General features: G+C 43.6%; 2 protein-coding genes across 3 annotated transcripts in view; one reads left to right on the forward strand and one right to left on the reverse strand.

Moving 5' to 3' along the window:
- LOC136572833 (cilia- and flagella-associated protein 337-like) overlaps nucleotides 1-5,292 on the forward strand; it is a 47,942-nt gene extending 42,650 nt beyond the window's left edge. The window contains exons 25-26 of the mRNA XM_066573769.1: nucleotides 732-814; nucleotides 4,278-5,292. Coding sequence (XP_066429866.1) covers nucleotides 732-814; nucleotides 4,278-4,440 — 246 coding nt within the window. The 3' untranslated portion in view covers nucleotides 4,441-5,292. The remainder of the gene's footprint in view (nucleotides 1-731; nucleotides 815-4,277) is intronic.
- Nucleotides 5,293-10,100: 4,808 nt separating this feature from the next.
- Nucleotides 10,101-27,424, reverse strand: part of INTU (inturned planar cell polarity protein) — a 55,007-nt gene continuing 37,683 nt past the window's right edge. For both annotated transcript variants that reach the window (XM_066573771.1, XM_066573770.1), the window contains exons 6-16: nucleotides 26,121-26,210; nucleotides 25,302-25,379; nucleotides 24,883-25,072; nucleotides 19,854-19,907; nucleotides 19,212-19,274; nucleotides 18,670-18,888; nucleotides 14,608-15,111; nucleotides 13,193-13,293; nucleotides 12,519-12,708; nucleotides 10,780-10,925; nucleotides 10,101-10,487 (exon numbers count right to left, since the gene is read on the reverse strand). In XM_066573771.1, the coding sequence (XP_066429868.1) occupies nucleotides 10,376-10,487; nucleotides 10,780-10,925; nucleotides 12,519-12,708; nucleotides 13,193-13,293; nucleotides 14,608-15,111; nucleotides 18,670-18,888; nucleotides 19,212-19,274; nucleotides 19,854-19,907; nucleotides 24,883-25,072; nucleotides 25,302-25,379; nucleotides 26,121-26,210 (1,747 nt within the window). In that variant the 3' untranslated portion in view covers nucleotides 10,101-10,375. The remainder of the gene's footprint in view (nucleotides 10,488-10,779; nucleotides 10,926-12,518; nucleotides 12,709-13,192; nucleotides 13,294-14,607; nucleotides 15,112-18,669; nucleotides 18,889-19,211; nucleotides 19,275-19,853; nucleotides 19,908-24,882; nucleotides 25,073-25,301; nucleotides 25,380-26,120; nucleotides 26,211-27,424) is intronic.

Raw genomic sequence — 27,424 nt, forward strand, 5'->3', positions numbered from 1 at the left:
AGAACTTGCCAGTATGTCATAAAACTTTGAACCTTCCTCTTCTCAGTGATGTACAGATTGTGGACCTGTCTATTGTAGCTTGTTTGTGATGAACTCCCCAAATTTGCTTCTTTTTTTATTTTTAACAACCTTGTATAATATGGCTACAAAAATCCATACAGCCTCCCCATGGAAGTCACCCATCCTTTGTTTTCACCAGACTGCCAATACTATGATGCTGAATGAAAAAATTTGTGCGATCAGAACAGACACTATATCTGTTGTCTCCAAGACCTGGCAACCCTGGACTCACTATTTAGATTTCCCAGGTCTTCAGCATAAAGCTTTTTCCACTTAACTATGGCCATTACTTTAGAGATCCTGCTCTAGATCTACTTCTATTAAACCCACTTTTGGAATTCTACATGTATTCTTGTAGTCCTGTCCCCCCCTCCCACTGTGACCATCTTGCCAAAGTTTGAAGTCTATTGTTAGTTCTCCACGTGTTCCTTATCTCTTTGGCTCTTCTGTATATTTCTGTATGTGCCCCTGCGATGCTCCGGGGTCCAGTGCTCACCCCTTCATCATAGAAAATTTGAAACTTACAACTTGTTTCCATTAGATCGCTTCCGTAGTACACTGTAATACTACTGTATTGTAGTGTATTATGGCTGGTTGTGTAACTCTGACATGGAACCTATTAGACCCAGAAGCCTAATGAGTAGAGGAAGTCATATATATTTGCTTTGCAGGTGGAGACCCCTTCTATCCCAATATATGATAAGGATATTGCAGATGAGCTAAGAGAAAGAACTTCTGTCAACTCCACAAACAGGTAACATGCCCCCAGCAGTGAATTAGACGTCTGGTCAATGACTTGAGCAATGGGAAATCCATCCAAAAACGATCTTTTGACATACAATATATGTTATTAATGTACTCTATGAACTCAGGACGTCACACTAATTCCTAGAACAAGGGGGCTTCTCACTGCAGACCCCTCCAGCTCACTCAGCAGCAGTCAGAGGTTTCAGGTAATGGAAGCAACACTGTAAGCAAAGAGACATTGGAATCAATAGCAGTTTACTTAGAAAGATCTTCATTGATTGGAATCTCTGAGTGCTGCCAAATGGCGTTAAGTGCCGAGTTTTATAACCCAACGGAGGTACAAGATTAAAAAATCTATGATACACGGAAGGGCCACTTTATTAGAGCTTTCCAGTGTAGAAATTAGACTCTTTAGGCTAATTTCACATAGGCGAGTGCGATATTGGGCTGTGAAACTCGATCTGATATCGCGCTCGCCAACGTGGTCGGTAACGTTGATGCAAGGTGTTTGTGTGTCAAAACCGCCTCCCATCACTTCAGCACAGTTGCGATCCTCAGCCGCGCCGGAGGATCTGCAAGTGTTTCCTATTGCTGTGTGATGTGTTTTCCGGCCCCTTTGATGGACATGCCAAAATCTTTTCCCGGGGGAAAAAAAAAAAATCGCTCATGCGTATGACCCTATTCAGAATAATCGAGTTCATATTCGTGCGAGATTTATGGACCGACGAGCAGTGGGAAAATCATTGCCTGGTCAGAGGAATACAGATTTCTGTTGCACCATGCTGATTGGAGGGTCTAAAATTGTCAAAACAGCGTGAATTGATTGCTAAGGCCAAAGGAGGTCCAATGTACCACTAGATGGGAGTCTCTATTACAGTGGTCATTCAATTCATGGTCTGTGAACGCTTCTGTATGGTTTCAGGTGAAGTATCGCACAAATCGGCTGTTAGATCGAGCAGTTTGCATGATGATTGTGCAGTGTGAACGCATGCTATGAATACCGATCAGCGATAAATCACTGATTGGATATTTCAGGCCGCTTTCACACAACCAAGAAAATTGTGCGAGATGCAGAAATCTCGCACGAATATGAATACCATTCTTTAGAATGGGGTCATACACATGAGCGATTTTTTTTTCTCCTGTATTGCGGTAAACAAATCGCAGCATGTCCTATCTTTGGGCATTCCATTGGACCGCCTCGCATCGCCCATTGTCTTTAAATGGGGCTGGCGCAGCATCGCATTACTTGGTTACTATGAATGGAGGAAACAATCTCCATCTCCATTCACTGAGAGATCATCACTGAGACAGCTGTTAGGCATTCCAGCACCCGACACCGCCCCGTGTAGAAGAGGCTTTAGACATTAATTTCGTAAAGGATTATGTGGATAATAAGTAGGAGCGCGGTGGGGCTTATTCACTATTCAAAACACAACAAATTCCTGCTATAAATTCTGCTAGAAAATGGTCTTACATGTTTGCACCACATTAATCATATATATATATTTAGGCACTTTCTGACAGTTTTTCACCAAATAGAAACAAATTGCGCCAAACTTTTGGTGCAATTTTCAGCATAAACTTAGCCAATTAATAGGTGGTTTAAACATAGACTAGATAGTCTTAAAATAAGCCAGACTTATCGCTGAATGTCCAGTCTACATTTGCACTAACTTTTAGGCAGTATTAGTTAATAAGGCCCTATGTATGTATGTTAAAGGGCAACACGGTATGCACATGGCTCAGTTAGGGTGCACCCAGGCGAGTGCAATATTGAGAAACCTGTGGGTTTTATGTGAATGTGTCTTGTGAGAAAAATTGCATTTGCATCACTGCACTGGTGATTTTCACATGCCTGAAAAACACCCATTATTCCCTATAGGGGGAAAATTGCATCGCAAAGCCCTCCAATGTACATGCGAGCACAATGTGATTTGTTTTCCTCCTCCCATGGGGAAAATGGGCGAATCTTAAACAGAATCAGAATAAAAATAGAACGTGCTGCAATTTTTTTGTCCGCAGTGCCCCAAGAGAAAAATCACACAAGTTAATGCAGCAATTGAAAATAATGGGCTGTTTTCCCTGTGGGATGTACATGCTGCAACGCACAGAAATCGTGTGGGAAAAACGCCCATATACATGCATCCGTAGGGCTATTTCAGACGACCGTATATCGGCTCGGTTTTCACGCCGAGCCGATATACGGTGTCCTTGTCTGCAGGGGGTGGGGGAGGATGGAAGAGCCAGGAGTAGGAACTGAGCTCCCGCCCCCTCTCCACTATTTGCAATAGGAGGGGGCGAGATGGGGGCAGATCTAAGTACCGGTGCTTAGCTCCGCCCCTGCCCCTCCCACTTCAAATAGTGGTGAGGGGCGGAGAGGGGGCGGGAGCTCAGTTCCTGCTCCTGGCTCTTCCATGCTCCCCCCCCCCCCTGCAGACAAGGACACCGTATATCGGCTCGGCGTGAAAACCAAGCCGATATACGGTCGTCTAAATAAGCCCTTAGGCTAATTTCACACGGGGGATATTGAGCCATGTCAAAAACACCTCGACTTTTAGCTGTGGTGGCGAATCGCTGAGTGTTTCCCATTGGAAAGCCTCGCATCACACTTGCGTGCACCTCGCACACTGTGTGATGCTTTGCCAATCCCATTGAAAAAAATGGGTGATGCGTTCTGAGGGAGTGCCCATAGATTGGACAGGCCGTGATGATTTCCCACAATCTGATGCATAAAAAAAACATTGCTTGTGTGTGTGACCCCCTTCGAAAGAATGGAGTTCATATTCATGCAAGATTTGTGCGTCCCGCAATGCGCAAGTCCCGCACTATTTTCTCGGCCGTGTGACAGCGGCCTAAGGCCTCATGTCCACGGGGAAAATCAGGCCCGCTACGGATTCTACATGTAGAATCCGTAGCGGGTCCCTCCTGACCCGCGGACATGAGGGCTGAAAATAAGAATTTAAAAGAATTTACCTATCCGTAGCAGGCGGGGAAGGTCTGCTGTTCCTCACGGCCGGATCTTCTTTTTCGGCCGGCGGATGAATTCGGCCGGGCACATCCGCCGAGCCGAAGCAAGAAAGATCCGGCCGTGAGGAAGAGAAGACCTTCCCGGTCCGCTCCGGATGGGTAAATACTTTTAAATTCCTATTTTAGGTCTCCCGCGGATCCGGACGGCTTCCATAGGCTTCAATAGAAGCCCGCGGGAGCCGTCCCCGCGGGAGACCCGCACGAAAATGGAGCATGGTCCAGATTTTTTCATGCTCCATTTTTAAAAAAATCCCTTTTATTGACCATCCGCGGGTATTTATCTACCCGCGGGTGGTCAATGCATCCCTATGGGATGCGGATCCGCATGCGGGAGATCCGCTGCGGATCTTAAATCATATTTTGCCCGTGGACATGAGGCCTTAGGGTTTCTGTCCTTTGTTTAGTTGTTTTTTTTACCTTGAATCTGTTTCTTTCAACAGAACAAAAACGATGAGACCAAAACACGTGGAGCCCCAGCAGGCGTGCGGGAGACCGAGTACCTATAAATCCTTGCATATCTGCGATTTAATGTCCGTTTCAGCCGCCATCCGAAAGCCAAACCCAGCGGCAGAGCTTAATGACCCCTATGACCTGACTTTCTAACTTCAGAAGCCTCCGACTGCTGACTTGATGCACCAAAGATGCTTATAAGAACAGAACTGATGATAGAAGAGTCCATGTCTGCCCGTGCTGATTATATATTGTATACTTCATCTTCTGCTTTTAGGGGGCAAGAGACATTAGATTTATGTCTCAGATCAAGTGAAGAATATGTCCCCCTGCTACTTCCTCACTGACACTCATTTGCCCCTGATTGAACAAATGGAGATTATGTCCCTCTGCTTCCTCAGCGACATTGGGAGAGATTTATCAAGCTGTCTTATAGTAACAATGTACTTTGTTGCCCATAGCAACCAATCAGCGCTCAGCTTTCATACATTAATGAGCTCTCGTAAAATGAAAACTGAGCTCTGATTGGTTGCTATAAGCAATAAAGGACATTCTGACTATAATCTCAAATTAAAATGGATCGCCATTTCTTTGAGGCGACGCTCCAGCCTGTTGTAGGTAGTTCGAATAACACCGATGTCATCGACTTCACAAAATGGAGCGAATTACTTGCAAACAATCTGGACTGCAAAAACTGCCATCAACCTCTGCTTCATCGCCAATGTTCTGATGGATATTCTTGGAGGGAAGGGGGGTGATACATGAACAGTGCGTCATCCTGGCGTCCATCAGACAGAACGCTTTCTTTGGAAAGTTGCAAATTTCTCTAAAAAAACTGGCTGCACAACTGCATACCCGAATGCACCATATTGGCGTTTGTAACATTTAGGATGAAGTATGTGGTGTCTATTTTCATACTAACCCCACTTTGCTCGATGGTCCCGGTGATTATGTTCAAGTTGATGGGTCTTGTTTTAGTCATACAATAAAGTACTGTTGAGGTCATGCCCTGGATTGCGAAATATGGGTCTGTGGGATTCTGGACATGGCACCGCTGTTGGGTATATAGAAGTCGCTCCTGACAGAAGTGCTGAAACCCTCCTTCCCATTATTCGACACGGGTGCTTCCAGGTTCGACGGGGACCTTTGGTGCACAAACACGCAGGAAAACAGAGCATGTTCTATCTTTTTGTGCAGATGAAATGCACAGGCAATATCCATGCATGTGAACAATCCCATGGGATCAAGGGGTTCTATTCACTACATATTGCGCATGCAAATACGTCTGGGTGAACCGGCTTACAACAGGAACCCCTGTATGAAAGTCATCACTGCCCTTGTTGAAATCTGCTGAAATGAAGACGAATAGGCTTAATTTCAGCAGGTTTCCATTCATTTCTGGAATTTTGTGTTGGCAGGAATACCGTGGTGGCGTCTAAAACGCCAGAAACAAAAGGAAGTCTGCAGGAGCGCTGGTCTCTGCTTCAGCAATGGCAGTGAGAGGCCCGGTCAGGTGCCTTCTGCATCGAGGATGGAACCAGCAATGCATCTGAGTCTATTATATATGTCATCTGGCCTAATGCTGCTTTACAAGAGGGGACCCTAAAGTTAGCGAAGGTTGGTTAGAATGCCCGGTACACACTAGTTTCTACATAGGCTCTGTTGTAAAGTTATGTACTTTGTGTACACAAGTATCAATAATCACTACCTCAATCGTGCTTGGCCACAAATAGAAATGTTATATGCTAGAGGGAGAAAAACATAAAGCAGGACACAAGTATAATAAACTATCCAGGCATTGTTACATGGGATGTTTGCACATTACTATATAATAGATACTAGTGAGCTACAGCAGAACGAGGGAGGTAAGCTGCACGAACAAGTTACAGATAGTATCTAACAGGATTCCTGGAAAACACTGGTTTCCTTTTTGTATAAAGACAGCTGCAGGTTATTACACATAAAGTGGGCACATACCTGCTCACTGGTTTTGCCATTTAATACTTTGACTTTTAAGATTTATGTTTTTTAAATACAATTCGGTTTTGGGTGTCTACAGTTTAAATGCTGAAATGGTCTTTGACTATATTTAGCTGTTGTCCCTCTTCAAAAGAATTCTATTAAATACACACATATATGTAATACCTAGTAGTTTCCACTAGGTGGCACCAAAGTAGAGTTCATGAATTAGTAAACTACGTCCAGTATTAGTATAATGAACAATGTGATAAGTCCTAATGGATGGGGTTTCATTTTATAGTAAAAAGTTTTTCTCTTAGTGGGTAGAATAGTAAACAAGACAATTCCCCATTTTTACCCTATTTATTGATATCGCAGTGGAAGCATAAATACGATGAATACTGCTTACAGTTCATGGCGAAGGTCGAGTTCCAATATGTCTGACCCTCTGGCATTGGAGGGAAACGGATGCCAGAACTAATCCAGAACTACAGCATTGTTAGTAGCATCCAGCACATCAGTCTTGATGCCGGATGCCCAATTGTGCAAGAAAAATGTTGGATGCAGCGTTTTTCTGTCCAGCTTTGGACGCCAAATTATGCCAAAAGTGGCATCAGCTGTGGCAGTGCTAACATGAAAACAGTGCCCAGACACAACTGATAGATCGCAACTGCCTACTTGTTTCTCAGACCATATCTGGGCACACATGGACAGGTAAGCTCTAGAGGCCTGTTCGCATGGTGTGGTGTGCCCAGGTTATTAAGGTGCTGTGACTCAGAGCCATGGGGGTGAGCCTGGCAGCAGTGGTGTTGGGCAACTGGTAACACCTCCGGCAGGTGCTGTGTGGGGTCACCGTGCAGTGTTGCACCCAGCAGTGTAGGGACGCCTTAGATCGGGGTCACCGTCAAGTGGTAGTGGGCTTATACAATTTGATCAAAATGTAGCAAAGAACCTATTTAAATATTGCTGCGAAGCACCACATCAATGGATAATATGTGGGTGTAATATGTGGGTGTACGCCCTTGTCTTTTTTCCTACAGCATTGTTTTTAACATTCAATTCTTCCTTCATCATTCAGAAATATCTATTGAAAAAATAAAGTTTTTGCAAACATTTAAGGGCAAAATTTGTACAAATGTCTGAGAACATAAGATTTGACCCATATGGAATACAGAGCAATACAATGTACAAGATTTACTAACCCTTACTAAAGGAGAACCAGAAAGGAGTCTGGGGATTTATTACTGGGACAAGGTTCAAAGAGAAAAATAATGGATCCGAGGGTTCTACATGAGGTTCTACATCAGGGATGTCGAAGGGTTGAACTTTTTACATAGGAATTACATTCGGATATTAACATTTCACCTCGATATCAACTCAAGACTCCTTTTACACTTGGAGATCTTAAGACTTCCACCATGGAGCGTTCAGCTCAGAACATTCTGTCCATATGAAATCCTTAGGTCTTCGGGGATATATGGAGATAAATCTGAAGACTTTTCTCTGAAACATCAGATTTTCACCCAGAACTCCATGTAGTGCATGAAACAGCAATCTACATCTAAATATAACTTAGTTTGTGCTCAAATCAGTCATTTGTGGTAATGAAAATACAAGGTTGTAGCTGATGAAGAGCCAAATGAAGTCCAACCAATGTAGAAATTGCTACATACAAACTACAGCGCTGGAACTTAAGACTGTGGATATACGTAAGAGGTGAATCTGCCAAGAAGAACTCCTCGCTCTACTAAAAGAAAAATATACTTTCTTGTAGGATTCTTGAAAACCATTAACCCTTTCATGGGCAAGGTTTATTGATGCGCCAACATTCAGCAGCTTTGACATTCCCACTTCCCAAAAAATATTCTTAGGGTAACATTTTTTCCATGAGAGCTTGTTTTTTTTTTTTCTTTGTTGCGAGACAAGTTGTATTTTTCAATGGTACTATTTAACGTGTGTTCTGGAAGACTTAAAAATTTCTAAGTGAGACGAAATTAAAAAAAAAAAAAAAAAAAAAAGACATGCAAATGCATTTTTTTGGGGCGGGGGGAGAGGTAGGGGTCCAATTTTTTTCTTGGAGATGGAGTAACCAAAAACACGCAATTCTGCCATTGTATTTTTTTATCTGACAGAATTAATCATATGGGATTCAGCTGGTATTTTAATTTTTACTATTAGTCCCCCATAGAGGACTTGAACTTTTGATTGCTTTTGTATTGCATTATACTACATTTTAACAGGCTGCGTATTATAGACTATAGGTAAACAATCAAGGAAGCTCTGGGGGCCTGCAGAAGCCCCAGGCTGATATGACTCCCAGAAGACACTCTTGCAGTCTTACTGCAGCTGGGCCATTTGAAACACTTAAATCCTGAGCGATCAGATTTAAATGCTGCTACCAAGTTTGATTGTGGCTGTTAACCCTTTAGATGCCACTGTCAGTTTTAGCTTCCATCACAGCTGTTGGCTTTCAAAGACAGCTAATACCCAGTGTATGGAGCGGATTCAGCTCTGGAGCCCACTCCACATACAGCATATGCAGCGAATGGCTACAGACACATACCCCATGCAGTTAGGACGTCTACAGCTAGGTATGATGGGAAAGGGTTAAAGAGGTGGCTTTCGGAAGCTTTTAAAAAATTGCCAGGGAATAGATGATCATGTAAAACAAAGGGGAAAACAAAAAATGGACCCTCGCTCCATCTTGGAAGAAGTGGGGCCACTGTAGCCAATTACTGGCCTCAGCAGTTGTGTCTGCAACTTGTTTCTTTGTTTTACATCATCTGTTCCCCTGCAAATGTTTTTTTTACATTTTAGAAAACCTGGTTGTTACTACAGTAAACTCCCGCATAGACCACCCCATATAAAAGACCATGTCTATCTGTGACTATTTTCCTGGAATTTGGTACAATCCATTTTTTTCTTTTACCAATCAATTTGAACAAAATAAGATGCTTCAGTTTTACCGTCAGTTTTTGAAGATGACTTCTCAGTGTTTAAAATAAAGTCCCGACCGGACTGAGGTCACCGCAGCCATCCGGCCACACTGTGGCATCTCGGGCGAATATATTATTGGAAACCTTGTTTTAGGTAAATGAATAGGAAGAGGGGGGGGGGGGGGGGGGCTAGCCTTCTCTCCCAGAGCTGAGTAAGAACTTGGGTAAATAACACACGGCCATATTAAACAGGTGTTAAGACTGTCCCTTCCAATTCATATTGTGCTCACGCCCAAGGGTCACTTGGTGGTTGTTTTGGTACTCTGCACATGGACTTTAGGCCTGTTTCACACAGGCGGCAAAGTTGCATGATTTTCTTGCGATGCGACAATGCTACAAAATCGCATGTATGCGAAGCCCATGCTTTCCTATGGTTACCTTCACATTTGCGATGTTTTGGAGCATGCGACATTGCAAGTCAAAAGCCTTGCAGGTTTCACGATATGCCCGTGACTTACGAGGTTTTGTAGCCCATATTTCCCTATGGAGCCCTTCTCTGTTGCATCGCATTGCACTAAAACGTGGTCTTACCAAAGCCCTACCTGCAGAAACCCACCTTCATCCATCAACCCCCCCCCCCCCCCTCCCATACATCACTTGGAGGCGCTGTCCGGCTCTGCTGCATCTTCTTCCCGACACTGGTCTTCAGGCATGTTTTCTGTCTGGGGATTGGAAAATCCCTGCCTCTAGGAAGCGCTGCCTCTGATTGGCTCATCGAGCGTTGGCTCTGATTGGCAGGGCACCACGGCGCTCAGCCAATTACAGCCAATTTACTGCATAATCACACAAATGTAAAAAAATAAAATATAAAAATCAGCGACTCATTTCAACTCAATGTAAGCGTTTTATTTTCTGACAAGGTCAGCTTCAAGTACAATATAAAACCAGTAATTGTGGGCTGTTTAGTCAGTAACAAATATACAATAGAAATTGTAACCGTAAAAAACCTTCATTACAAAAAAAAATATTTCAATTTAAATATTTTCTTTCAAAAAAGCAAAATGCCAACACACAGATCTACAAGAAGTAATCTATAAAACCACAGGAAACACCCGTAAAACTCTGTCTCAAGTGCAAGTGTAATAAGGCAAACTGGACCAGATGCCGATGAAGGGAAGTCCTGGTGGCCAGCACTAAAGTGGCATCCCGAAGGACAGCTTGAAGGCCAGCTCCACAGCCACCTCCGTCACCGAGTCGTGGAAGCAGACATAGAGCTCCTGCGGCCGGGGCTGCAGGAAGAGTCTCCTGGAAGAAAGAGGCAGCTGTGATATACGTCTGCTCCACATGAATGATCTGCCATGTATGCAGGATGATTGTTCTCTACCAGCACTTGATTAATAATACATACTTTGCTCCTTTTCGCGGTCTACATAGCAACCAGCTGCCTTGTAGTGATCACAGCAACATTTCACTAAATGCTTCAGCTCAACTATAACCAAACCAGTGTGTGAACGTACATCGCATTATTTATATTGGAAGCAGAACTCCAGTTATCACATCATTGACCAAAAAAGAAAAAAAAGTCACTGTTTCTTACCCAATTACCCAGTAAGACATTTTGGGAGGCGATTTCTTCTGGTCAGTCCAGTTCTCAGGAGAACATTCGAATAAAACACCATGTTCCTTCACGGGACCGAGGCCTGCAAAGTCCCTGCACACGTCTGACGCGGGATTGCTGCGTGTCTGCAGATTTAAATAAGGTTTTAATGAAAAGTATTCTTCACATGCATAGAAAGCCGGATTTGGTCTACACAGCATGAGGTCTATTATCTAGATCAGTTTATATCCAGGCGAGCAACATGTATAATAATGACAGACAATACATGAACTAGGGTATCACATGGTTTAACCCTTTCCAATCCATTAATTTTCTCTCATCCATTCTCCCCAGCTCCAAATAAATTGGAGCTGGGGAGAATGGATGAGAAAAAATACATTTTCCCTTCACCCTCCTGATCTGACAGAGTTCAGGAGGGTGCAGGTGGTCACTACACAGTGGGGAAAATGTGGAAGTAATACTTCCGCATTCTCCCTTCTGCCTCCCGGCTCCACGATCATGTGACAGCTGGGGTCAGGTGACACCCGGCAGTCACATGATCATCGGGCGGAATGCGGCAGCAATACTTCCGCATTCTCCCTTCGGCCTCCCGGCTCGGTGATCATCTGACAGCTGGGGGTCAGGTGACACTGGCGGTCACATGATCACCGGCCGGAATCTCCTTGCATTACATAGCGCTAATTGAGCGCTATGTAATGTGTAAAGGAGAAGGCAGAAAGGGTTAAAAACCCTTTCTGCCTTCTCCTCAGGGGTCCTCGATGAGGACCAGTGCAGGAGTGCATCTGTACCCGATGTGTCTGACGATCGGGTGCAGATGCACTCCTGCACTGCAGTGTCGGGCCTGCCCCCACATCGGAGCTGTGGAGGAAAATGATGATGTCGGGGCAGGCCCGACATTAGATTGGAAAGGGTTAAAAGGCGAAATGGCGCCGATAGACAGTGCAGTTTTTTTTATTTTATTTATGGAGGAAAAGAAACACTAAATCTGCTCAATGGCCAACACTTAGTAGTAGGGATTTTGGTTAAACCACTATGTAAACATGTAAGGCAATTCAACAGTTAAAGAGAATCTGTCATCTACTTTTAGCCCTATAGCTAAGCTTATGGCTAAAGGTAGATGACCCGCTGAGTCTGGGGATGTAAGTGTTCTACTTACCTTCCCTGTCGTTACCCCGTTGTGAACCTTGGAAGTCACCGCTGCAATGCACTGAGCGGTGCTACTAAGTAGTCCGTTCATTATAAAATTAGAACAGGCGGACTACATAGCAGTGCCACTGAGCGGTGGCCTTTAGCACAAAGATCGGGGGGACGACGGAGAAGGTAAGTATAACACTTACAGTCCCGAGACTCAGCGTTACACCTACTTTTAGCCCATCTTAGCTTATAGGGCTAAAAGTAGGCAACAGATTCTCTTTGAGATTCATCAAGACGAGTGCAGATTTTATAGCAGCCAATTATGTTGCTTCTTTCATTTTTCTAAAGAGACTCTAAAAGATGAAACATGTAATTTCACAGTCAGCTATCTCCAGCAGTTCCACTGGTGTGAATGGACAGGATGTGGACCTGTGGCCACCGGCTGCCACACACTTCAGGATGAGTCGCCGCTGGTGTGTTTGCATGAATGGTAAAACGTGGTGAGACAACCCCTTTATGTCATATTTATTAATAGAAACGTTGTATTTATGGCGTATGTAACCAATATGTGAAGAGAAATATACCTCCTCCGTGACAGTTTGCTGAAACACAGAGCGTATGGACAAGCAGCAGCGATGGAAGTTCTTGATCAGCTGTGGGTGAATGGCGCCGCTGAGGTCCTCCACCTCTCTGTGTGTTGGGGAGATGAACACTCCCTGCACAGTTTCCAGGTACATGTAATGAAAAAGCGTATTCTCCGATCCGGATGTTAACCTTGAAAAAAAAAAAGGGGGGGGGGGGGGGAAATGACACGATGTCGATGATTTATTCTGAATATAGAAACGTATCATATAATAAGCTGTGGCTAATACCTTACATCAGAAGATTAACATTGCAGGTAGAACCTGTCACCAGATTTTCCCCTATTAAAAGAAAATACACATAATAGGTTGACAGGTCCTCCGGTGGTCTTACTAGTGAGGGGTCTTCCTGTTGTGAGGGCAGTTTTGTCATAGACCCATCACTCCAGCTTCACAGGCCGCAGCAATCTCTCATTCAGTAATGACATAACACATGTAATTCTGGCATGGGCTTTGACCACTGATTGAGGGATCACCATTTTTGGGTGGTAAAGCCCCCAGCAGGAAAAGCAGCCCTGATGTAGACAATGCTAGTCAATGTATAAATAACTTTATAGCCCCCAAATCTCTCCTGCCTCCAATGTAATCAGGCTTGACGGATTCCACGTGCCACTTACTTCACAGTGTTATACAGATCTTCTGCCTCTCTCTCAGACAGGTTCCTTCTCAAGCTTCCCAAATTAAAAGGATTAGGAAGGGAGTATTTTTTCTTGCTGATCTGAAATTACATTTCATTACACATTAACAGTTGAATAGTAATCAGTCACACTCCGGCACATTATAGATTTCACTAAAACATATGTTGTAAAAAATCTCTCAAGTTTCCCTTGAGCTTCCAGAAAGTTTCATCCAGTTTAAGCCCTTAAAGACAGGCCTTGTTTTGGGTTTTTAGTCTCGTATCTTCATCTCCGCTTTCCAAATGCTGTAAGGTTTTTATTTTTCATTAGAGTGCTCACATGTGGTAAACATGAGATGGTAACTTTTGTGGATCAGTATGGTTATATTTTTATTTACTTTTTGTCACCACATTCCGACACCCATAGCTTTTTTAATATTGCTGTGTATTAGGCTGAGTGAGGGCTTGTTTTTCAGCGGTACGAGTTGTAGTTTTTATTGGTACCATTATGGGATAGATGCAACTTTTTGATCACTTTTTATGCCATTTTTTAAAATAACAGTAGGGTTTTTTTTCTTACAGTGTTTAATGTGTGGGATAAATAATGCAATATTTTACTAGTTTGGACTTTTACAGACACGGCAATATTAATTACATTTTATTTTGATTTTCTTTCTAACTTTCTTTCTTTTGAACATTTACCATTTTTCTTTCTAATAGTTAACATTTTTTCTTTATTAAATTAGTTTGTACCTTTTTAGTCCACATAAGAGATTTAAACTTGTGATTGTCTGATAAACTAGTCACTGAGAAATTGTCCATAAATACTCACTTGTGATGGTCTGATCTTTTATGCAATAAACTGCAATACTTTAGTACTGCAGTTTATTGTATTTCTGTAGGCATCCTATTAAGTCCTGATACAGGCAAAGCTTAATAGGCAAACATTTATGGCAGCGCTGGGGACCTTTACAAGGCACCAAGCTGTCATGACACCACAACAGCCCCTTGTGATCTCGTCAGTAGGGGCCATGCAGGAGACAGAGGGAGTCCCTTCCTTCAGTCGGATATCTAAATAGTTAATAGCTAGCTCTGATCATGGCTCCAGAGGCTAAGAGGTCAACTCTATGAAAGAGCTGATAGCTGCTGGGTATGAAGCAAGCTCAGCTCCCAAGCGCACTCCATACTCACCCTGCAGACTAATGACATACATGTACACCACTGGTCGTAAAGGGGTTAAGAACACCAAATGGCAAAATATCTTTGGGATCAGTACAGAATATGAGCAGAGGTGAGGCTATTGAGTAGTGACATGTAAACATGGGATGAGCCTAAGGATATCACATGCACATACAGTTCACAGCTTTTCTGAATGTGCTAAGGTGCACTAGTGACTCCAGTACAATGAATACATACCTTAAGAGCACTCCCACTCCCTCCACTTCCTTCTGAGCCTCCCGAGCCTTGCGATTCCCTCCTTCCAACTTTTCGGGTCATGTCTGAAATGGAGTGGAATCCAACACCAGTACTTTCTCCTAAACCTTCACTACCATTATCAGATCCTCCACTACTCCGAGTAGGACTTGATCTACGAATTCTTAAAGAAGTCTGGGATTCGGGAATCAGAGTCTTCCTACTCAATGTCTGATTGGCTTTCTTGGGAGTTGGAAGTTTATTCATCATAACAGAATTGACAACACTGTGAAACTTATCCCGTGAAGAAGGCAGGAACCAATCGGCACACGATAAGCAGGGGATTGGAGATGCGTTTAGCCTTTCTTCTATACTCATGTCCAGCATTTCCAGTTGAAGAAGACATGCTTTCAGTTGATCTACATATATGTAGTCGGGCCCTGGATTTCCAACTGCTTTAGATGTGCAGCCACCAGCTTCAAGTAGTGTGCACATCATCAAGTGTTTCTGTCAAAAAGAGGCATATGACATAAAAACTTTTGTATATACAAACAAGAATCCCATACAATTCTTATACAAGACTGTTTAGTGTCAGGGATATAACTAGTGAAAAGAAAAAATAGGAATTCATAAAGTGAAAGTATAGGTTCAGCTTCGATGAGATTGTCCACATGTCATTCAAAGTTCTGCCATCTCAGAATCTAACCAAATGGAAAGATGGAACAATGCCTCTACAGCGCCACCTATTGGAAGGCAGCATTCCTGAAAGTCAATGTTAGATCTTTAAACAAGCCTTGTATCAGTGACTGGGAATATAAGCCAAAGCCAGAAACTGCTCCGGAAAGAAAAGATAAACCATACACACAGACTGTTTTGGGGTGTTTGCCCCTCATCAGTGTGCGGTAGGTTGCTGGCTTGGCTAGTGAGAGGCCTGCAACATGGGTCAGGAAAAGTATGGTATTCCCTTAGGGAGAGCATCTAGTGAGGAGACTTGTAAAGCCATGCATGCTCCTCTGGGAAATGTATGCAAATGGGAAGATGGAGCAATGCCTCTATAGTGCCACCTATCAGAATCTAGCCACACACACTAATCCTTCTGTTTGAGTAGTCGTCTGTGGTTACATATTGAGATCCATAGATCTTATGGTTACGTAGTTGATAAGGTTAACAAAAATATATAAAAAAAGCAAATTCCTATAGTTTTAATTCAGGAACAATTGAAGATTAAAAAGGTTGAGACTGTGCTACTAAAATAGTGGTGAGTGCAGCTTAAAGTGGTAAAATCACAAACTCTGTGTAAGGAAAATGTCCTTGGCTCATAGGACACTGACCAAGTTAGCTTTTAAAATGTACCCATTATTTACAGGTTATATACCTTAAAGGGAACTGTCAAAAAAAATAAAAAATTCTGTACTCACCTACTCCTCCACAAGCAGACTCCTTACAGCACCTACTCCTTCCTGATCTTGTCCATTTCACCGGGTCACCTCACTTTTAGCTGGCTGGCTTGTTATGAAGCCTACATTCCTTGCATTCTTCTTCCTGAAGGTCAGTGAAGGTCACGTCCCTGTGGTGTAGCGTTCACTGGCTAGGAAGAATTGCTAATCTATTGCGGAGACAGCATGCATGAGCAGTCTCTGAAGTAGCTTGGCACTCCTTGCCAGACTGTGATTTAGTGATGTAGCGTACACTGCCGGGCAGGAAGGAGACTGCCTGTCAATGTGCTGAACGTCACATGAAGCAAAGGAATCAGCCAGCTGGAGGTGAAGTGACCCCCTCGGGACTGCAGGAGACAGGAGAAGATGCGAGGGAGGAATAGGAGAGTAGAGAATTTTTATTTTTAATGATAGAACCCCTTTAAGCTGTAAAATGTATGGTGGGTGGTTATGGGTGGTGTATGGAGTGCAAAGCCCGCTCGAAACTTGGCAGGTGCTGGCTGTTTGAAATAGTTGACATTGGCCTACGACAGCCGCAAGCGAAGCTAGTTATTACCAAGCTTGAGGAGCAGTCGTGTAAATAGTTGCTGCTAGGAAAGTATATATTCTAGTCTACACATTTACTGTTTGTGGAACATCAACTTCTTGTATTTGAAACACATGGTGCTTCTATTCTTGGATCTGAAGCTTCCCGTGTTTGGAACACATGATGAGTCCCATCTGTGAAAAACAAACTCCCTGAATTTGTAATACACGGCACTTCCTGTGGCCAGCTAGGTCAGGGTGATGTCATTTCCAGTTCTTGGTACTTCCTGTCTGCTGACATTGAATGGGACTAGAAGTTTGGACTTTTTCTATGTCAGATGAAAGGAGGAGTCTGTTAACCTCTCCTCCAACAAATTATATTGTCAACTTTTATTGCCATTTTGGAAGTTTCAGAAACATACTGTACCTCTGAACCACAGTCAAGCACTAGGGACTTACCCACTAGATTATCACCTTCATGACAAGACCATTTTATACTCTAAGGGCTCCTTCACATATGTGTAATACACAGTGAAGAATAGACCCATTGATTTCAATAGATTCACTCACATGAGCATATTTTTTCTTGAACGGTACAACCCTATGAAAAAATATGAGGCATGACCTTAGTGCACATTTGTTTACCGCAAAAGCCCTTTGAAATCAATGGGCTAAATGCACACGACTTATGCAGAAAACTTGCGTATTCACTGTGCATATACGCATATTATCAATGGGATTTTGCGCATATTTTTTTTGTGTGCGTATGAAACGTGGTGCATACAAGTATAAGCGCACACACACCGGAGCAGCTGAAAAGTGCGAGCATAAGCGATTTTTGGTCACGCAAGCATGCGGCATATTTGTGCAATCGAAATGCGCTTATGCCTGCGTGAACAAGCCCTAAGGCAGGTTTCACATGGCCAAGAAACTTACGTGAGACTTGCATGCAGAAACGGAATGACCGAACAAGTCTCATACAGTCGCTGCATGCATGGGATGATTATCGTTCAAATTCTCATGGGAGCGTGTGAATTTGAACAATCCTGAACGATAATCGGCCAGTGTAAATGAGCCATTAGTCAAATTACCAACGTCGACCTGTCCGTTCGTGCGTTACATGCTCCACCCCTGATCACATGACTGCGATGTCATCAAAAGATCCTGTAAACACGGCTGCTGTATAGGTAGGTATTCGTTAATATTCCATAGCAACTGAGGCTGTGGGATTTTGTAGGGGATGGAATACTAACAAATACAGCAGCCGTATGCTTACAGGACCTGTGATGATGTCACAGTCATGTGATCATTCACCTGCTGTGCTTCTTTTAATGAAGAATGTATGTAGCAGAGCTGTATGGGATGTAAATATAAGAGTGCTGTGTGTGTGTGACGTGCATGTAGCAGAGCTGTGTGGTGCACCGCGCCACCAGAAACACTGGTACTATATAATTTCTTAAGAATTACTAGTCATCCTTTATATGGCTTACAGCACAGTGTTGAATTGTTTTCTTTCGTATCCATATGCCACCATATTGATCCAGAAGGTGATAAATACTTTATGGCAGATGCCTGTACCCAACACAAGAAATAATTCCTAATTCTAAATAGGGCAATAAGAATAAATCTCTGTATTCAAGCCGCATCTCCAGAAATTTAGTATGTATAACTTGTACTATATTTTTCAAGACAGACATCCAGGCCCCTCTTTACCTTGTTAACCTCTGGGATTTTAAAGGTTAATAATATAGAAAATCCCAGCAAAGATTAACTTACACTTTTATATTCTTATTAATTTCTAATAAGAATTTGAGGTAGTCTTAAATCCAACAAATTTCATCACAGCCTCAGGTTGCCCTGTCCTTACTCTATACTTTACACTGCATCTCTCTCTGTTCAGACTGACTTATATTTATAAACACACCTCACAAGCTCATTAGGAACCTACACATGCATGTTTCTATCCCAGCAAAACTAAGAGGACTATAAACTACAAGCAACTAAATCATCAGTGATACACAGAATATTACGAGGACCCATACCCTGTATACAGAATAAAAGGAGTCTCAAAATGGCGGGATCCTAAATTTGGAGAAATGCTTACCAGGCCTACGATGAGAATGAAGTACCTTGCTTCAGGCTGATTGTATTCATCCCTGCTTAGTGATCCAGGTTTCTCCAGATGATAATAGGGATACACTTCCCTCCATACCACAAGTTGCCCAATCCGCTCTGACGCCAATGATAACAAGTAATAGTGTCGACAATAAAGGGCAACATCAATCAGATCTTCCTTGGGTAAGTGATTAGCCAACAGATAACCCTAAAAATGGGGGGGGGGGAAGGGAGAACTTTAATCATATTAAAAAAGTACATACATACATGACGACACCTGCCCTACCCAAGAAAGAAAAAAAAAAAAAAACACCAAACAAACCCAAATGTTCAGAGCACAATGTCATTTGCTTATTATTTGCTACTTACCTGCTCACAACCTCTCTACCTTCATAGGTTAATCAGATTCTGGACCTTTACAATCCTTCATCTTGCGACGAGCTAGGAGCGCCTCACACCGCTGTACCATGTCATGACGACAATGTATCACTTGCTGTCACAATATTTAGGTCTAACAGTTTCAAAACTTACCTTGTAAAACAAGCAAGTCCCTAGAATCATGTACAACCGTCTCATCTCATAGTAATCTTCAGACTGTAATGGGAGAAGGCAGTCATTAAAGCACATTTACATCCGCAGCTGGTGATACAAGACACAACTAGAGGAGTCCGTGAGAACATGCAGTAGAGCAGTAATTGTCCATCTGACATTCTACAAGCGTTTCCACACTAAAGTACCAAAACACGTGACAATGTCTCACTGCACCTGTAAGGGTGCCTTCACATCTGTGCTAGGGACTCTGGTTTCCTGCTCCATTTGGGGAACAGGAAAGGGGAAGGTCTGCGGCAGAGCGGCGATAAGCATTAGGTGGACCCCATTGACTATAATGGGGTCCACCCGCTTTCCGCCCAGCTTTTGGGCAGAAGAAAAGGCGCAGCATGCAGTGCTGTTACTTCCAGTATTTTCAGCCCCATCTGTGAAGGAACCTCTGGCTGGAGGTTCCGCCGCAGATGTGAATCCACCCTTAGTATATTATTTCATAACATTTAATTTCCACTTTCCTCAGCACAAAAATGGTCAGCAAGCCATTCTGAAGTGAACGTTAGCTGCATTTTGGTTCATCACACATCATATATAGTATCCATTCCATTGCAGCTTCTGTAAAGCACTTACCAGTTCTGCAAAGTCTAGCGCTTCCAAATCACTCAGTATTGTATCAATCTCTGTCTGAAATAGTAAAAAGAAACAATATGTTACATAGAACTTACATGTGGGGACACAATCAGTGTCAGAAAGCCATACACAGATAACTGTTTCAGGGTGTTTGCCCCTCATCAGCATGCAGTAGGTTTTAGGCTTAGCTGGTGAGAGGCCTGTGATGTAGGTTGGGAGCGGTGTCGTCTCTCCTTAGGGAGAGCGCCCAGAAGGTGTGTGGAGACACCTAGAATACTGAGTGGGTGGGGAGGGCATCCCGACCCACTCACCATTCTAGGTGTGTCTCCACACATCTTCTTGGCGCTCTCCCTAAGGAGAGACGACACCGCTCCCAACCTACGTCAGTTGATATAAACGTAGATTGGCCACCCCTAGGTATGAAAAGGTGAGGTGCTTGTGAAGGACTGGTGGTGCCAATTCAAGTACAGAACGTAATCACAGCAGTGTTTTCATTGCTTGATGTGAAGTTTTATCATCATGTGCAATTAACAAGACACTCACATATTGACCGCCATAGGTAGGAGGACATTAATTGACATTTCGCTCACAGTTGACCTTTCTCTATTTGTCACAGGCTTACCTCCTACCTGAGTGCTACATGTGCCGCTTTTCCATACGCAACAGCAACTACTCTCTGATGAACAGAAAAAGGTCAACTGTGACAGCAACCTCAATTAATGTCACACTACCTATGGCTGTCAACATGTAAGCGAATTGTTAATTGCACATGATAATAAGACTTCACACCGAGCCAAGACAAGCGTGCTGCGATTACGTTCTACACATCAGTGATATAGTTACTCAATAGGTGAAACACGAACAGGTTCATTTTAGGCAAAAAGGCAGCAGAGACCCATCCTGAGCCAACATGCTGTAGGGGCTTCATGTCCTCCAGATTTACTGCCACGGTTATAGAAAACCCTCCTGCTAATCTCTACAGTTTGCTGTAAAATTCAGGAAATGTGACTCCCTCCACAATTCTACAACACAATTACGGTTCACCTTAGTAACCGAACAAGCAAATTCTACACAGGGTCAGATTATTAATAAAAGGAGATTAGTTGCTCCGGTGTCTCCTAGAAACATTATACTTTGACCTGAACGTCGTGCGAGGGCCTTTATATTCAGAGAATTAGGACTGGGCAAACTCTAGTTTCTTGGAAAGTTATTACTTTCCATTTCAGTCCTTGGGTCTAAACCCCACACAATAACGGTTACTTAAATGTACATTAGAGCATCTCTGGGAATGATAAAAACAGCTTCCTGACTCTTTATGGTGAGCAGGAGTATTGTTACATGCCTCACACTACATGGAGCGAGACAAACACGGCCGCTTACACACGCCTTTGACCTGTAACAAGGAGGACTTGGAGGACAGTGCTGTTTATGCCCTCCACATAGCCGTGTATATAGCAGTCCTTCCACGGTAGCATCGTCTTCCACAAGCTCTGGGGCTTTAGCCCTAGTAAGCTTAAGCCGGTACTATGATGTGACATGGGTCCCTAAAGGCGCATGCCCAGTGCTGACCCTAAAAGGAATATGCCAGGCTGTATGGATGGCGATTTCCTCAATATTTCTGAGAGGAGCTGCACCGGTGGTCGGCTGATTGCCGAGGGTCCAGCTCTTGGCTCCCATGGCAAACAGAAGATTTTGCCTGGGGAATCCTAGTTTGTCCAGACATTGTATTCCAACTATCATCATTTTCCATGGGAGCTCTCCATTTTAGTCATATAAGGGGGCTCTGAGCAAGTCACCCCTCTTTTATGATGTCCATATGCCTTAAAGGGACTGTTGCCATCTTTTTTCAGCCCTCACTGAGAGCACCATGAGGTAGTGATATGTCTGCTGTAAGTAACCAGTGAGCCTATCACTAAATCTGTGCAGTAGATTTGGAGAAACTTGCATTTTATTAGTAGCAGCCATACAGAACTAGTCCTGCATGGTCATGGACTACAGGCTGGCTACACCCACCCCGCCCTCCAGCCAATGATTGGCAGCTCTCTCACAGTAATAAGCAGAGAACTGTCAATGATTGGCTGGAGGGCAGGGTGGATGTAGTTGGCCTGCAGCTCATGAATATCCAGTACTACTTCAAGTAGTCCTCTATGCATTTGCAGCAACTGATAAAAGGCAAGTTTCTCCAAAACTAATGCAGAGATCCACACAGCAGAGATATCACTGTAATCAGCATGACTGTCATTAACGTATGCTGCCCTCACAAAGGGGTGCAAAAAGATGCTGAGAGTCTCTTTACTAGCTCCGATGTTTGCAATCAGATATAAGCTACATATTCTCTGCTGTGCCACAACACATCATTGAGCTTACATTCAAAATGATAGCACCAAACATGAGTTTGTGTCCATCTTTAGACTGTTTATATCACTTATGTAATAGATGGTAGACAGCATGCTGATATTACTCATAATGCACAGAAACCCACTTATTGCGGTGCACTTTTTTTTAGATTCCGTTTATTATAAGGATACCACATGGCTCTTCTATGCCGATCAACTGGGAGGTTTAGACACCTTGAGTGTCAAAGTATTTGCGCCTCACTGGCAGTGAAAAGATTGGGTCCGGTTCCCTGTTAGGCGATGTGCGGTTTAAACAAGCTCAGAATACAATGCGCATCTATCCTTCAGTACAAACGATGCAACTCTAGTTAAAACAGCCAGCTAAAATTAAGGCGGAGTAAACTTAGTCTTGAACGAGCCAAGTTGGGATTGATTCCTTCCAATATCCATCCGGCACAACCTCCCCTCAGCTTTAATTAAGATTCCCAAGTGACCCAAAGCAACTTTGGGAAAACTCGTGACTTCAGCTGAACTGTAGAGGATACAGATGAAGCCGGTCCGTTTCCAGTGAAAGTCTTATAGCAAACACAACGTTCCCAGATGGCAGAATGAGCCAAGTCTACTGTATAAGAGAATACGATCAGTGGGACCGGGCACGGGAGCGGAGCAGTCTAAAGGGCCATTTACATGTAAACATTGCTGCACAAAATTAGTTCAAATGAACGAATACACACAATAATCGTGAAGTCTAAATGCCAAGCCATCGTGCATTACTCATTTACTTTTCGTTTGCTGCTCAGTTTCATCCAGTATAAAAGTCATCGCTGGTTTGGTCGCTTCTCGCTGCTTCTGAACGCTCCCCGCTTAGGGTTTCATATATGTCAAGTGCTGAGCGAGAAGTGAGCGATACTCAGCAGTGATCTGCCTGTCTAAACGCTCTGCAGGAGCGCGAACAGCTAGCTGTGACGTCACCCGCTTCTGCAGATCGTTTAGACGACAGTCGTCTGCACACGTTAAGCTCCTCCTAGGAACCCATTTATATAAAGTACATGCATAACATTGTGCAAATGTTGTAAATCCACAGTCAGATCTTGCTTACCCTGGCCAATCTGCAACTAAATTAAAGGGGTAGTCTAGGAAATTAACAAAATGGCCATTATCTGCAATCTACCAGAAATGCATCCTAGCATGTAACCAGGACAGGCGGAGCTGTGGGCGGGGGGTGGTGGTGCGGGTTCAAAGGCTCATATCACATGGTTTGTTCCCATCAAGCTTAAGTCAGCCTGAAAAGAATGAAAAAAGTCTAATATTCGGGTCGAAATTGAATAAAACCTTATACGTGTGATGGTAATGTTGATTTTTGAGTATAAGATCAGAAAAAAGAAGAATTCTTGCAGAAAACTGAACACTTGAAGGCAGGCTCTGGTACCCTATTGGGCTGCCTTCGGCTCAGATGCAAGATGTGATACAGATGGGCATGTAGACATACAGGTTCTGTACCTATCCTGCGGCATATTGGTCCACATTTGCTGTAGTTGAGCCCCTAGAAGATCGTGCAAACTCGTAGGCTGTTAAAGTTGGCATCCCAGATGGTTCCATACATGTTCTATTGGTGATAAATCTGGCGACCGGGCAGCCATGGAAATGTGACAATGTTGTGGCTACATTCCTGTGACCTCCTTGTGTGTGCAGCCAAACATTATCCTGCTGGAAGATCCCTCTTGGAAGCCGCCATGAGAGGAACACATGTGGCTGCAGGACGCTGAGCTGTTATTGTCCCTTGTACCACTACTAGGGGTGACCGACTGCTGTGTGCGATGCCCCCCAGACCATCACACCAGCAGTGGGGGCAGTGTGCCACTCCAAAGTAAATGCAGGATTGAGGTACTCACCCTTAGTTCTCCAGACATAAACATGGCCGTCAGTCAGTGCCAAAACTAAACCTGGATTTGTCACTGCAAAACAACGCAAATCAATTCCCTAGCAGTCCAGTTTTGATAATCATGACACCACTGCAAATGAAAGCGACTGTAAATGGGTGTCAAAGGCAGTACACATAATGGGCGCCATGATACCAAGTGTCTTTCAGCCAACCTGGAAAAGGTTCTGACAGACACAGGGGGCGGTAATAATGGTGCCACCTGTCTCTGGATGGTGGACAACAAAACAGTTGGAGCTGCTCATGCTTGTCGGACGATCAGACCTCTCTACTGGTGGTCTGTTGAGAGTATCCTGAGCCCGGTCACCTTGTGTGCCCTCATGCATCCACTAGTCCGGACACCTCCTAACAGTCTGGTCAGAACGGCCCAGATGCCGGGCAGTCTATATGACAGTCCAGCTTCTCGAATTCCAATAATGCGCCCTTCTCAATGTGTTAATGGAGCGAAATCTCTTTGATTACATTGTAGCGGCATCTAGAGGTCAACAAGCTCTACACAAGCAAAAAAAAAAAAAAAAAAAAAAGAGGTCACTACATACAAGGAGCCTCTGAGAGCCTTTTTATAGGCCAAGGGAACCCCTCTTAGGGGCATATCTGTCTGAGATGCAACTGCATGCAGATTTTTGCAGCAAAACGACAACTCCTAGGGGCTGGAGTTTTTTTTGCCAAAGTCAGTAGGACGGTCTTTAACGGGTTAAGGAAGAAAATTAATCATAAACAAGGATTGGCAGCTTCTAAGTCATGTTTTCCATACCTTGATGTCTTCAGGCAAGGATAGCCATCGGACCCCTGGAAGGTTATCGATTAAGTGGGAGCTGCAGGCATCATAGAACTCTGGCCCCTGGCTTGTATTTGTCCGTAAAATGGACAGCCTCACTGTTCGCTGGAAGAACAGGCTAAAGAAATGATCAAGACGAGGCACATTTTCCGCTTGACAGAAGGCCCTGCAACAGAAAAGCGGAACCCAAGTCAAAGAAATGCACACAATACGGTCCTGAAAAGGGAAACTTCATTATGAAAAATCTATTTGGCTGTACACCATATAGCATGCACAAAAACACTGTGGGAGAGACCCCAAAGAATGGCCTTTGGAATTCTACAAAATCTCAACTCACTTGGCATGATAATATGCTTCGGGTTTTTACATCACATAAAGGACTTGTTTGCACCTACCTATGCAAGGACTTGTACATGAACTTTAATGTTCTGACTACATCAGCCGTCATGTTCTTCAAATGTAGAAGTGAAATTCTGACAAAAAACAAACAGACATTTAATAGTACAATTCATCTTCAAAAAGGCATTTTGGAGCAGTACTATATCCCTTAATGTAGCATCAATGACACCTGATAAAGTGCCGGGTTATTTATTATTCTGGACCATCCTAAGGCACCTTTACATGGGGGGGACAATCACCTGAATAAAAGCTGGAAACTGCAATTTTGGGCTGTGGTTGGCCTGTGTACACACGGCCACCAAGAGGGCGCCGAGCGAGAAATTGTCGGAATCGCTTGGTTTTAACTCCCCTAAAAACCAACAACTATTGGCCTGTGTAAACAGGCAGTCATTCATCTATGAGTTACTGCCTGTTGCAGGGAATGGAGGTGGGCGGCAGGAAGAGATCTGCGGTGCGCTCTACCTCAATTCTCTGAATGACAATTACCCTGTGTGAAAGCACAGGAGCAATGGTCATCCCGTGTAAATGTACCTTTATTCAAGTCTCGAGCTTACTTGTAGAGAGCCCACTGGATTGGAACACCATTGTAAAACTATCTGCTAGAACTTTTTTGATCTGAGTTATTCTAGCTGGTCATGTCTGCACAAGTTAATACGGTCCAATAACAGTTACACACTGAATTGCAGGTGGTCAGCAATGTACTATGGAATTAGAATCCCAGTGTGCACTCATAGCCATATTCTCCTGCCAACACTCCAAAACAAGGATCAACTGCAACGGATCCCGTTTAGAAGAATTACAAGACTGACCCTCACCTCTCTGCTGGAAGAGAAATCAGGAATAAATGGTCAGACTCCTTCCAGTATGAAACGTGGACCAACTTCTTATTCAAGATAAGAGATGTGCTAAAAAAAAAAATTAGATTACGCAATGTGAATGAAAAGAGAAGACTCTCTTGATGTGCAGGACTCCTGCCTACAACTACTGGCTGTGTTACATTCTGCCCTTATCTGAATATGTATACATATATACAGTACATTGATCCTTCAGGTTATATTAATAAAGGGGTTGTTCGGTTATCAAATAAGATCAGTTGTACTTACCTATCCTCTGCCTCCGCAATCCATTACTGTAGCCCCGCTGTTTGCTGTTGAAGAGGATGTCACCAGATATCACATGACAACCGCAGCTAATCAAGGCTGCATTGTCACTGCCCGGTTTCCTGGTATCAGCCCTCACATCCTGGGCACAATGATGTCAGGAGTTTAGAATGGGGATGCTGCAGCTTCTGATTGGCTGCAGTGGTCACGTGATATCCAGGAACATCATCTTCAACACACCAGGTGGAACATGGGGCTGCTACACAGTTAATCAGTGCCTGTACTTCAGTAATACAGCCGTTTTGCCAGTGAAATGTCCATGTTGATTGGCTGCAGATTGCCAGTGTTTGTGGTTTCAAGTTACAGGAACACAGCAGAGTAAGCTACACTGTTCAGTACCTTCTGAGATGCAGAAACTGCATCTGTGGTATGTTGTTTCTGTAACTCCAAATCACCTGTATTGGAGTAACAGAAACAGCATAGGACAGCCAACTTGGCTGTTTCTGTAATCTTGGCCACTGGTAGCTACAGTGTATTGGCCGGCACTCCCATCTTTGCAATGTTTGACTTAGATGGGGAAACCCCTTTCACCCTTTTTCCTGCCAGGGGTGTATCTTGTATGTCCTTGCAGGGAGGTACTTCCGTAGCAAAGAACATATGAGATATATCCTTGTTACTCATGGCTCTATCTTAGGTTGAACTGCAGCAAGAATCTTGACTTTAAAAAAAGACCAGGATCGCAGTTCTAGTTACACTACAGCTTGAGATAGATGAGCTAGAAACCAGCAGCTCTCATTCCAGTCTGCGTTTCTAAATGTTCCGGTTAGATCACAGTTAGTGCTCATTCACATTGGCATTTTTGAGTTCCGTTTTTCTGCTGTGTTGTGGAAGCAGGAAACCTCACCCAGTGTCTAAATGAAACAGACATTGGATGGAACTGAATGGTGCTGAACAGATCCCATTGACTATAAAGGGGCAAGGTCAGTTTCCAACCAGGCTTCTGGCATTTTATAGGAGAT

This window comes from Eleutherodactylus coqui, chromosome 7 (genome assembly GCF_035609145.1).
Source record: "Eleutherodactylus coqui strain aEleCoq1 chromosome 7, aEleCoq1.hap1, whole genome shotgun sequence".
In the NCBI taxonomy this organism is placed as follows: Eukaryota; Metazoa; Chordata; class Amphibia; order Anura; family Eleutherodactylidae; genus Eleutherodactylus; species Eleutherodactylus coqui.